At 47.0% G+C, this 12,731-nt stretch overlaps 1 protein-coding gene across 1 annotated transcript; it reads left to right on the top strand.

Moving 5' to 3' along the window:
- The first annotated feature begins 7,750 nt into the window (after positions 1 to 7,750).
- Positions 7,751 to 12,042, top strand: LOC139053318 (uncharacterized). The gene is made up of 2 exons (XM_070530355.1): positions 7,751 to 8,467; positions 8,518 to 12,042. The coding sequence occupies exons 1-2, from the start codon at positions 7,751 to 7,753 to the stop codon at positions 12,040 to 12,042; spliced, it is 4,242 nt and encodes a 1,413-aa protein (XP_070386456.1).
- Positions 12,043 to 12,731: the final 689 nt, after the last annotated feature.

Here is a 12,731-nt window from a genome sequence, read left to right as displayed (position 1 = left end):
GGCGAAACGTGGTCGCCCGATAAACATAAGTACACGTGTCAATATATATCATTACCTCGCCTTTGTTCCCTCACCCAATCTGCTCTTCTCTTATCCCTTAACGTTACACCTATCATTCTTCTTTCCATAGCTCGTTGCGTCGTCCTCAATTTAAGTAGAACCTTTTTCGTAAGCCTCCAGGTTTCTGCCCCGTACGTGAGTACTGGTAAGACAGAGCTGTTATAAACCTTTCTCTTGAGGGATAATGGCAACCTGGTGTTCATGATCTGAGAAAGCCTGCCAAACGTACCCCAGCCTATTCTTATTCTTCTGATTATTTCAGTCTCACGATCCGGATCCACGGTCACTGCCTGTCCTAAGTATATGTATTCCCTTACCACTTCCAGTGCCTCGCTACCTATCGTAAACTGCTGTTCTCTTCCGAGACTTTTAAACATTAATTTTCTGCAGATTAATTTTTAGACCCACCCTTCGGCTTTGCCTCTCCAGGTCAGTGAGCATGCATTGCAGTTGGTCTCCAGAGTTACTAAGCACGGCAATATCATCAGCGAATCGCAAGTTACTAAGGTATTCTCCATTAACTCTTATTCCCAATTCTTCTCAATCTAGGTCTCTGAATACCTCCTGTAAACACGCTGTGAATAACATTGTAGAGATCGTATCTCCCTGCCTGACGCCTTTCATTATTGGGATTTTATTGCTTTCTTTAAGGAGGACTACGGTGGCTGTGGAGCCGCTATAGATATCTTTCAGTATTTTTACATACGGCTCGTCTACATTCTGGTTCCGCAATGCCTCCATGACTGCTGAGGTTTCGACAGAATCAAACGCTTTCTCGTAATCAATGAAAGCTATATATAAAGATTGGTTATAATCTGCACATTTTTTTATCACCTGATTGATAGTGTGAATATGTTCCATTGTTCAGTAGCCTTTACGGAATCCTGCCTGGTCCTTTGGTGGACGGAAGTCTAAGGTGTTCCTGATCCTATTTGCAATTACCTTAGTAAATACTTTGTAGGCAACAGACAGTAGGCTGATCGGTCTATAATTTTGCAAGTCTTCGGCGTCCCCTTTATTATGGATTAGGAATATGTTAGCGCTTTTCCAAGAATACGGTACGGTCGAAGTCATGAGGCATTGCGTATACAGTGTGGCCAGTTTCTCTAGAACAATCTGCCCACCATCCTTCAACAAATCTGCTGTTACCTGATCCTCCCCAGCTGCCTTCTCCCTTTGCATAGCTCCTAAAGCTTTCTTTACTTCTTCCGGCGTTACCTGTGGGATTTCGAATTCCTCTAAACTATTCTCTCTTTCACTATCGTCGTGGGTGCCACTGGTACTGTATAAATCTTTATAGAACTCCTCAGCTACTTGAGCTATCTCATCCATATTAATAATGATATTGCCGGCTTTGTCTCTTAACGCGTACATCTGATTCTTGCCAATTCCTAGTTTCTTCTTCACTGCTTTTAGGCTTCCTCCGTTCCTGAGAGCATGTTCAATTCTATCCATATTACACTTCCTTATGTCAGCTGTCTTACGCTTGTTGATTAACTTCGAAAGTTCTGCCAGTTCAATTCTAGCTGTAGGGTTAGAGGCTTTCATACATTGGCGTTTCTTGATGCGATCTTTCGTCTCCTGCGATAGCTTACTGGTATCCTGTCTAACGTAGTTACCACCGACTTCTATTGCACACTCCTTAATGATGCCCACAAGATTGTCGTTAATTGCTTCAACATTAAGGTCTTCTTCCGGAGTTAAAGCCGAATACCTGTTCTGTAGCTTGATCTGGAATTCCTCTATTTTTCCTCCTACCGCTAACCCTTATATCTTAGCTGATATTAGAGTTATGATATCTTAGTTGAAATCAAGAAAAGAAATGGGCAAGGGCAGGACACGTAATGAGGAGGGAAGATAACCGATGGTCATTAAGAGTTACGGAATGGATTCTAAGGGAAGGGAAGTGTATCAGAGGGCGGGAGAAGGTTAATTGGGCGGATGAGATTGAGAAGTTTGCAGGGACAACAAGGCCAGAATTAGTACATGACCGGGGTAGTTGGAGAAATATGGGAGCAAATATTTATATATAATGTTCGAGCACACCTATATGAGTCGGTATATATATATCTATATCTATATATATATATATATATATATATATATATATATGTGTATATATATATATATGTATATATATATATATATATATATATATATATATATATATATATATATAAATATATGCTGTATTTACTCCCATAATACTCGCACTTTCCTCTCAGAACAAATAGATAGCTAATTCAGGGGTGCGATCATTACGCGGGTTAAATTTCCCGCGATAAGAAAACAATTTTTTTCATCCCGCAGCAAATGCGGGGAGAACACAACGAAAATGGCCAAGCGCGATATTTTTTCTTCTCGCGGGTACATTACGCGCATTCAAACAGTTTCTTCCGTATCAGTAATGAATAATATCATTACTATCATTACATGGCTACAATAATGTAGCCATGTCAACTTTGAGGGGACAGAAACAGAGATGGACGGGCTTAGCTGCCAGTGACATAGAAACCCAAGTGGGCATGCTGCGGAAACTGCAGCATTTGTCTTCACCGCTATCAAAAAATTCGCGCTTCCACTATGGGTCTTAGCTGGGTTAGAGGCGTCGGCGCAATTTGTTGCGCGTCCACGATTACAGACGAGAATGATCGAAAAGCGCCTTCTTGTTGTTGTTCACCACAACCATTATAAAGCCTACAAATAATAAAGTCAAGGCAAGTATGGTGGTTGCTTGTTTATCATGGAAGTGCGGAATGTGACGAAAGCAATGCAATGGGGCATGTGCTTGAGAATGTTTGGTGCGTGCAGACCGCTTGCTATGTCTTGAGTCGTTTGCTCAGCATTCGACCGCCTTAGTATTCGCTTTAGATTGTTTGTGTAATGGCTGCAACAAGTAAATGATGAATAAATATGTCAAACACAGTTATGTTTATGTTGCGACAGCAGCAGGCTGTTCTCGCGTCTTTCCAATGTTACGACATTCTCATTTGCATGGTCAAACATGTTAATAAAGCAATAAAGCTTCTATGGTGTTTCAAATCAAGATATGCAACATTAAAAAGCCCTACTATGCAGTTCTCTTCAGACTGTTTGTGTAATGGCTGCAACAAGTAAATGATGATTAAATATGTGAAACACATTTATGTTCAAGTTGTGACTGCAGCAGGCTGTTCTCGCGTCCTTCCAATGTCAGAAATTTATTATTTTCATGGTCAATCATGTCACTAAAGCAATAAAGCTTCTCTGGTGTTTCAAGTCAAAATATGCATCTTTAAAAGGCCGAACTATGCAGCGCTTTTTATAATGTTTGTGTAATGGCTGCAACAAGTAAATGATGAGTAAATGTGTCAAACACAGTTATATTTAGGTTCCAACTGCAGCAGGCTGTTCTCGAGCCTTTCCAATGTTAGGACATTCTTATTTCCATGGTCCATCACGTTAATAAAGCAACTAAGCTTCTCTGGTGTTTCAGTCTAAAAATGTAACTCTAAAAAGCATAACTATGCAGTGCTCATAAGAGTGTTTGCGTAATGGCTGCGACAAATAAATGAATAATAAGTATGTCAAACACAGTTATACTCATGTTGTGACATCAGCAGGATGTTCTCGTTTCTATCCAATTTACGACACTCTCATTTGCATGGGCAATCGTGTTAATAAACCAATAAAGCTTTTCGGGTGTTTGAAATCCAAATATGCAAGTTTAAAAAGCCTAAATATACAGTGCTGTATAGACTGTTTGTGTAATGGCTGCAATAAGTAAATGATGATTGAATATGTCAAATACAGTTATATTTAGGTTGCGACAGCAGCAGGCTGTTCTCGTGTCCTTCCAATGTTAGAACATTCTTATTTGCAGGGTCAATCATGTTAATGGAGCAGTAAAGTTTCTCTGGTATTTCATATCAAAATATGCAACTTTAAGAAGTCTAACTATGCAGTGCTTTTAGACTGTTTGTGTAATGACTGCAAGAAATAAATAATGACTAAATGTCTCAAACACAGTTATATTTATTGATCCGAAGTGAAGGCGCTGAAACGACGGTGAACGAAAAAAGAACGCACACACACACAGGGCGCCTGTGTGAGTGTGTTTTTTCTTAGTCCACCGTCGTTTTCGCATCTTCACTTCAGATCGTGCATAACCTATACGCCCAACTACCCATCCTAGCTTCGGAATATATAAGTTTCGACAGGAGCAGGCTGTTCTCGTGTCTTTTCAATGTTAGGACACTCTAACTTGCATGGTCGATCATGTTAATATAGCAATAAAGGTTCTCCGGTGTTTTAAATCAAAATATGCAACTTTAAAAAGATCAACTTTGCAGTGTTCTTTAGACTGTGTAATGGCTGCAACAAGTTAATGATGGTTAAATATGTCAAACATAGTTATATTTAGGTTGCGACAGCAGCCGGCTGTTATCATGTCTCTCTAATGCCAGGACATTCTTACTTGCAAGGTAAATCATGTTAATGGAGCAATAAAGCTTCTCTGGTAATCAAATCAAAAGGTGCAACATTAAAAAGCCGAACTATTCAGCGCTTTTAGACTGTTTGTGTAATGGCTGCAACAAGCTAATTATGGTTAAATATATCAAACACAGTTATATTTAAATTGTGACAGTAGCAGGCTGTTCTCTTTCTTTCCAATTTAGCATATTCTCATTTGCATAGTCAATCATTTTAATAAAGCAATAAACTTCTCTGGTGTTGAAAATCAATATATGCAACTTTAAAAAGCAGAACTATACTGTGCTGTATAGACTGTTTGTGTAATGGCTGCAGCAAGTAAATGATGATTGAATTCGTCAAATACAGTTATATTTAGGTAACGACAGCAGCAGGCTGTCCTCGTGTCTTTCTAATTTTAGGACATTCTTATTTGCAAGGTCAATCATGTTAATAAAGCTGTATAGCTTCTCTGGTGTTTCAAATCAATATGTGCAACCTTAAAAAGCCGAACTATGCACTGCTTTTATACTGTTTGTGTAAGGGCTGCAACAAGTAAATGATGATAAAATGTGTCAAACACAGTTATATTTAGGTTGCGACCCAAGCAGGCTGGTCTCATGTCTTTCCAATGCTATGAGATTCTTATTTGCATGGTCGATCATGTTAATAAACAATAAAGCTTCTCTGGTATTCCGAATCAAAATATGAAAATTTAAAATCCGAACTATGCAGTGCTGTTTAAACTGTTTGTGTAATGGCTGCAACAACTAAATGATGATAAAATATGTCACAGTTATGTTTTAGTTGCGACAGCAGCCGGCTGGTCTCGTGTTTTTCCAACGTTAGGAGATTCTTATTTGCATGGGCAATCATATTAATACAGCAATAAAGCTTCTCTGGTCGTTACATAAAAATATGCAACGTTAGAAAGCCGAACTATGCAGTGCTGTCTAGACTGTGCAGTGGCTCCAACTAAGTAAATAATGAATTAACATATCAAACACAGCTATATACAAGTTGTGACAGCAACAGGCTACTCTAATGTCTTACCAATGTTATGACATTCTTTTTGGCATTGTCAATTATGTTAATAAACAATAAAGCTTCTCGGCTGTTTCAATAAAAGTATGCAACTCTAAAAATCCAAACTATGCAGTGCTTTTTAGAATGTCTGTATAATGGCTACAGCAAGTCAATTATGAATAATTATATCAAACACAGTTATATCTCAGTTGCGACAGCAGCAGCCTGTTCTCGTGTCTTTCCAATGTTAGGTCATTCTTATTGGCATGGTCAATGATGTTAATAAAGCAATAAAGATTCTCTGATGTTTTAAAGCAAAATATACAACTTGAAGAAGCGGAACTATTCAGTGCAACAAGTAAATGAGTAAATATGTGAAACAGCTATATTTAGGTTGCGACAGCAGCCGGATGTTCTCGTACCCTTCCTGTGTTACAACATTCTTATTTGCATGGTCAATCATGGTATTAGAGCAATAAAGCTTCTATCGTATCACAAATCAAAATATGCAACGTTAAGAAGCCGAACTATGCAGCGCTCTTTAGATTGTGTAATGGCTGCAACAAGTAAATGATGTCTAAATATGTGAAACACAGTTATATTTGATGATCTGAAGTGAAGGCGCTCAAACGACGGTGGACGAAGAAAGAACACACACACACAGGGCACCTGTGTGTGTGTGTTCTTTCTTCGTCCACCGTCGTTTTAGAGCCCTCTCTTCAGATCATGGTTAACCAACACGCCCAAGTATTCATCCTAACGTTGTTATATTTAAGTTGCGACAGCAGCAGGCTGTTCTCGCGTCTTTCCAATGTTAGGAAATTTTCGTTTGCATGGTCAATCATGTTAACAAAGCAATGAAGCTTCTCTGTTGTTTCAAATCAAAACGTGCAACTTTAAAAAGCCGAACTATGCAGTGTTCTTTAGACTCTGTAATGGCTGCAACAAGTAAATGACAATATATCAAACACAGTTATATTTAATGATCTGAAGTTAAGGCGCTAAAACAAAGGTGGACGAAAAAAGAACACACACAGGGCTCCTGTGTGTGTGTTCTGTCTTCGTACACCGTCGTTTTAGCGCCTTCTGTTCAGAACATGCTTAACCAACATGCCCAAATATCCACCCTAACCTCAGCATATTTATGTTGCGACAGCAGCGGGCTGTTGTCGCTTCTTTCCAATGTTAGGACAATTCTTATTTGCATGGTGTCACAAAGTGCGTGTAATCCTCGGCGTCGCTCCACCGCCGCCAACAGTTCCCGGCGCGGGGAGCACACTCCCTAGATCCCGCCGGCAACCAGACCGGTTCCTCACGTCAAAGCCGGCGCGGGGAGAGGAGAGAGGGAGAACGAGCGTGGAGCGACCTGCGACAAGCGGGCAGAGTTGCTGGACCGGCGAGGCAAGCGGCAGGGGAATTGGGCGTCAGGCAGGCGTGAGGACGGCGGCCTGAGTTCCTGCAGCCGGAGCCTCCCTAGACGCGGTCCCGAGTCCATCCCGATCTTCGACAGCGACGTGCGGTTACGACGGACCCAGCAGCCCGGCGCCTCCCCAGCTCGGACGCCCTACTCGACACTCCGCAGATAAGCCCACGCCACGTGTTCCGCATCTCTCAGAACTTTTCGCCGGACTGTATTTTTGTAATCGCGTTTAATTATTCGTTTAATTATCCATCGAGTGTTGATTCTTATATGTCCTGTTAGTTTAGTCTTTGCCGCATTTATCGTCGCATATATTTTGTATTTGTGCCGCGCATTTTGTTTGTTATTTCGCGAGTGTTAATAGCTCCCACGTGGTGGGCTTAGTGTCGTGCGAGTGGCGTCAGGGCGTGCGTTGTGTGACCCGCACGCCTTCCGCGAACTAGGCCCCCTGCTGGTAATTTGTATGTTCTTTTTTCGAGTATGTCTCGCACATGATTTTATTTTAATAAATGAGTGTGTGTGTTTTACGTCGCCTCCCGTCTCATGCCTCTGGTTCACGGTCGATCAGGCGTGGACCTTATTGCCGGTCAGCAGTCGAACCCTGTCTAAACGCACGCGGGGTGGGTTTGCTGTCACCCCATCCCCTCTGGTTCGGAGAGTGCGAATTACCTCACCACCAATCTTTGACAACTGGCGTCCACGACAGGACTTGCTGACCATGATCTGCCGTGAACACGAGGCATAGAGGGCAGAACAAACGCGTTCTGTCAAAAAGCGTAAAAGGGCCGAAATATGGCCGAGGAAGCGGAACGATTTGTTGCGGTCGGGAAGCAGCTGGGCCTGGAAGGGACAGCGCTTCAGGAATTTCTGCGCGAGGAAAGGGCGGTGCATCGCGAGCGCCTTAAACAACAGGACGAGCAAAAACGCGAAGACGATGAGCGCGACAAGGCGCCGAGCGACCGGCGTCTCCTCGAAATAGAAGAAGAGCTCGAGCTACTTCGCGCAAGGAGTGATTGCGCGAGCAGTAGTGGCGGCTCAGAAAGCCTGCCCAATGGGAGCCTAGTAACAGCGCAGTTCGCGGGGGTCAGCCCCCAAAGACCACTGGCACCCTTTAATGAGAAGGCAGACGACCTGGATGCATACCTGACGCGCTTTGAGCGAGTGGCCAAAGCCCATAGATGGGCGAGGGAACAATGGGCCACCGCCCTCAGTACGTGCCTGACGGGAGAAGCCCTTAGTGTGTTCGGCCGCATGCCAGCGTCTGAGGCATTGGCCTACGACAAGGTTAAACGGGCCCTCCTACGTCGTTTTCGCCTAGCAGAAGAGGGCTTCCGGAAGAAATTCAAGACGGAAGCGCCCCAGGATGACGAAGCGCCATCGCAGTTTTTCGCCCGGCTGGAAAATTACTGGGAGAGATGGGTCCACCTCTCGGAGGCCCCGAAGTCCTACGAGGGAATCAAAGACCTCCTCCTAGCCGAACTGTTTCTCGAGAACTGCAAGCCCACGCTGGCGATGTTCCTTAGGGAAAAAAGAGCCGGGACATCCTGGATATGCTCCAGAGAGCCGACGAATATGTGAGCGCCCGAGACACAGTCAACTTCGGCAAGCGTGAAGCAAGACAAGGAGGCCAAGCCGGGGACAATCCCGATGCGGGCCGAGGCAGGCGACAGTCCAACAGTGGAACAGGGCTCCGTTGTTACCTATGCTCCCGACCGGGACATGTTGCGTCACAATGCACGAGTACCAATAAGAAGCCGGAGCACTCGAACAGGGAACAGCCGGCTGCTAGGAATGTCTTAGCCTGCCTTGAGGAGAACGGCTACCTCGAATTAAAGGACGGCCAGCGCTTGCCCGTTGTAAATCTGGGCACTTCACCAGCCGCGGGGGATCTCATTGTAGTCGGAGGCCGTGTTGCCGGGAAGACCGTGAAGTTTCTGAGGGGCAGTGGCTGCAACATCGTTATCGTCAACCGGGACCTTGTCCAGCCATCGGATATGACAGGCCGATGCCGAGCCGTCTACCCCGTAGACCGTTCAGTGAGAACTTTGCCCGAGGCTCGAATCAGGATAGACACGCCCTACTACCTAGAGGAGGTCTTGGTGGCATGTATGAAGGACCCACTCTTCGACCTCATCCTGGGGATCATCGAAGGTGCCCGAGCCCCGGCAGAGCCAGACGGTACGTGGGTTGAAGCCTCCGCGCGGGATGAAGATAACTGGGCGGGGCCATCGATAGCAGAAGCCCAGCCTCCGTCCGTAGCTGCTGTTACCACACGCCGGCAGACCCAACAGCAGAACTCCCAGGCCTTCCAGAGATTTCCGGTGCCGTCCACCCTAGCTGAAGTCACTCCCGAACAAATGAAGGAGGACCAGCAGCGAGACACTACCCTGCGACAGCTCTTTCAGCTACACAGAGAGCAACGCAGCGTGAAATGCAAGGGGGGCGGATCATTCAACATCCAACTGAAGGACGGTCTGCTGTACCGTGAATACGTGTCAGACTCGGTATCTAGCACGGTGCAGCTGATAGTGCCGGGACAACATCGCGGCAAAGTCCTCCACCTGGCACACTGCGGGCTAATGGCCGGTCACCTTGGAAAGAAGAAGACCACGGACCGCATACTGGCCGACTTCTTTTGGCCGGGAGTGCATGGAGATACGCACGCGTTTGTCGCTTCGTGCAACATTTGTCAGAAGACGGTCAGCCGGGGGTCCGTAAGGAAGGTACCACTCGAGAAGATGCCGCTGGTCGACACGCCGTTTTGCAAGGTCGCGATTGATATCCTGGGGCCGTTGAAACCAGCTACCCGAAAAAGTAACAGATACATCTTCACGCTGGTCGACTATGCAACCCGCTTTCCCGAAGCGATTGCCCTGCCGAGCATAGAAACCGAGCGAGTGGCCGAGGCACTGCTACAAATCTTCTCCCGAGTAGGCGTACCAGAAGAGATGCTGAGTGATAAGGGATCCAACTTCACCTCTGAACTCACGGCAGAGGTAGGACGCCTACTTTCCTTGCGTCTTCAGACGACGACCTCGTATCACCCCAGGGCCAACGGCCTCGTGGAGAAGCTGAATGGGACGTTGAAGAAGATGTTGCGGCGCATGTGTACTGAACAGCCCAATGACTGGGACAGGTTCATCGAGCCGCTGCTATTCGCCTACAGGGAAGTCCCGCAGGCCAGCACCGGGTTCTCCCCATTCGAACTATTGTACGGGCGGAACGTGCGGGGTCCTCTGGCCATACTCAAGGAGCTTTGGACCGGAGCGAGACTAGAGGAGGAAGTCAAGACGGCACACCAGTATGTCGTCGACTTGAGAGAAAGGCTTGAAACGACATGTCAGATGGCACATGAGGCCCTTGATGAGGCAGAAGAGCGCTACAAGCGATACTATGATCGCGGAGCAAAGGCGAGGATTACGCGCCCGGGCGACCAAGTACTCCTACTGCTGCCTACCGAGCACAACAAGCTCGCTATGAAGTGCAAGGGGCCGTATGTCATAAAGGAAAGGAAAGGCGAAGTGGACTACGTGGTTGAAATCAATGGCGTTGTGAAAACGTTTCATGCGAACATGCTAAAGAAGTACCACACCAGGGAACCGGCAGCTGAGACAACAGTCGTGACGGTGGCAGCAAGCGCCAGCGACCGAGGGATGCCAATGTGGCCCTGGGGGGAGCGAGGAGACTATCGCGACGTCGCTGTTTCCGACAAACTCCACTCGCAGCAAGCGAAGGAGTTGCGAGCCATAATCGCCCTACACCGTGATGTGTTTTCGGAGCAGCCAGGGTACACCGACTGGGCTGTGTGCAAGCTAGCCACAACGACGCAAGAACCTGTACATGTAAAACAGTACCCACTTCCCTTCGCAGTAAGACAAGAAGTGGAAGCCGAAGTCTCCACGATGCTTCAGATGGGGGTGGTAGAGAGGTCTCACTCACCATACAACACCCCGACCATACTGATAAAAAAACCCGATGGCATGAACCGTTTCTGCGTGGATTTCCGACGGCTCAACGAGGTTCTGATTGCCGACTCGGAACCGATCCCCAGAGCGGACTGTCTGATCGCTGAGGTGGGAGGCCGGAAAATATTTTCGAAGATGGATCTCTCAAAGGGGTACTGGCAAGTGCCTCTAGGTGAACAATCCAAGGAGAAGACAGCGTTCTCCGCGCCCAGCAGGCTTTATCAATTCAAGAAGATGCCCTTTGGCGAAAAAACTGCTCTTGCTGTTTTCGCGAAACTCATGCGGAAGCTTCTCGACGGCATCGCCAACGTCTACCATTACTACGATGACCTGTTGATCGCGACAAATAATTGGCAGGACCACTTGGATGCCTTTGGGGAAGTACTGGCGAGGCTACGAGAGGCGGGGATGACTGTCCACCCCAAGAAATGCGAACTGGGGTTCGATCAGCTGTCTTTCCTGGGGCACAAGATTGGAGGAGGGAAGTTGGGCCCCATGGAGTCCACTTTGGATAGAATACGCAACGCTGCCCCGCCGACGACCAAGCGCCAAGTTAGGGTCTTCCTGGGACTGGCCGGATACTATCGCGAAATTCTCAAAAATTATGCCACCATCGCAGCGCCCTTGACGGACCTCACGAAGAAGCGGGCGCCGAATCAGATACCATGGGGAGATACCGAGCTGGAGGCATTCGATAAACTGCGAAGGTTGCTCTCCGAGGCCCCCATTCTACAGATCCCCGACTTCTCCCAGCCATTCGTGCTTCGTACCGACGCCTCCGACCAGGGGCTCGGCGCTGTCTTACTACAAGACAAGGGGGGAGTGCTTCACCCGGTTGCATACGCCAGCCGAAAGCTCCTGCCGAGAGAACAGGCCTATGCGGCCATTGAGAAGGAATGTCTGGCCATTGTCTGGGCAGTAAAGCGCTTCAACTTTTACGTTTACGGTAAAAGATTCATGGTCCAGACGGATCATCAACCCCTCAGATACCTCAAGGAGGCCCAGTTCACGAACTCGCGGGTGCTTCGGTGGGCCCTGCTCCTACAGGAGTATGACTTTAACGTCCTTAGCATCAAGGGTGCGGAGAACGTGGGCACGGAATACCTTAGCCGGGTCTGAATTGGCATGAATGGGTAGAAGAGTTCGGACAGACTTTAGTTGTCACCGTTTTGTTCTTTTTTTTCCACTAAGACAACTCCGAGCATCGTGTTACTTCATAGCCTCGTTGAGGTATGCTTTGAATTTTATCTTTTTCATTGTACGTCATGTGCTCATACCAGTGCGGAGACATTGCGGAAGTGTGGTGCAGTGGTTTGTGCGCGAGTGTTCGCACAACTCAAGGACGCTCATCGAGCGGTGGTGCGGGTAACCGTCAGCAGCGATCAGAGGCTCCTTTCAGTGCGCATACACGACTTTGCGTTTTGTTTTGAATGTTATTCTATAACATTCTTGTCGCCGGGGTGGTGTCACAAAGTGCGTGTACTCCTCGGCGTCGCTCCACCGCCGCCAACAGTTCCCGGCGGCGCATTTACATTCGCTCTCCAGTGCAGCCAGTCGACTGCAGCGCCGCCCCCGCGGCACCAACGGGAACTATATATCTAGGTAACTTTTCGCCCTAGGGGAGCGTAGGTCCCTAGGTGTCGTGTAAAAAACGCACCTAGCTCCTGAAACGCCCTAGTCCCCAAGCGCGCGCGCGCGGGGCCCATAGAATTGTGTGTGCCAACTCGCCGGAGTAGCAGGGTAGGCGGTTCATTGTGCACGCAAGCAGCACGACCACGAACGAAGCGATACAAGGTGGAACAGCGCGT

Source organism: Dermacentor albipictus, unplaced genomic scaffold (assembly GCF_038994185.2).
Source record: "Dermacentor albipictus isolate Rhodes 1998 colony unplaced genomic scaffold, USDA_Dalb.pri_finalv2 scaffold_89, whole genome shotgun sequence".
Taxonomy (NCBI): Eukaryota; Metazoa; Arthropoda; class Arachnida; order Ixodida; family Ixodidae; genus Dermacentor; species Dermacentor albipictus.
The sequence above is the reverse complement of the archived record's forward strand: the minus strand, read 5'-3'. Positions and strand labels throughout refer to the sequence as shown.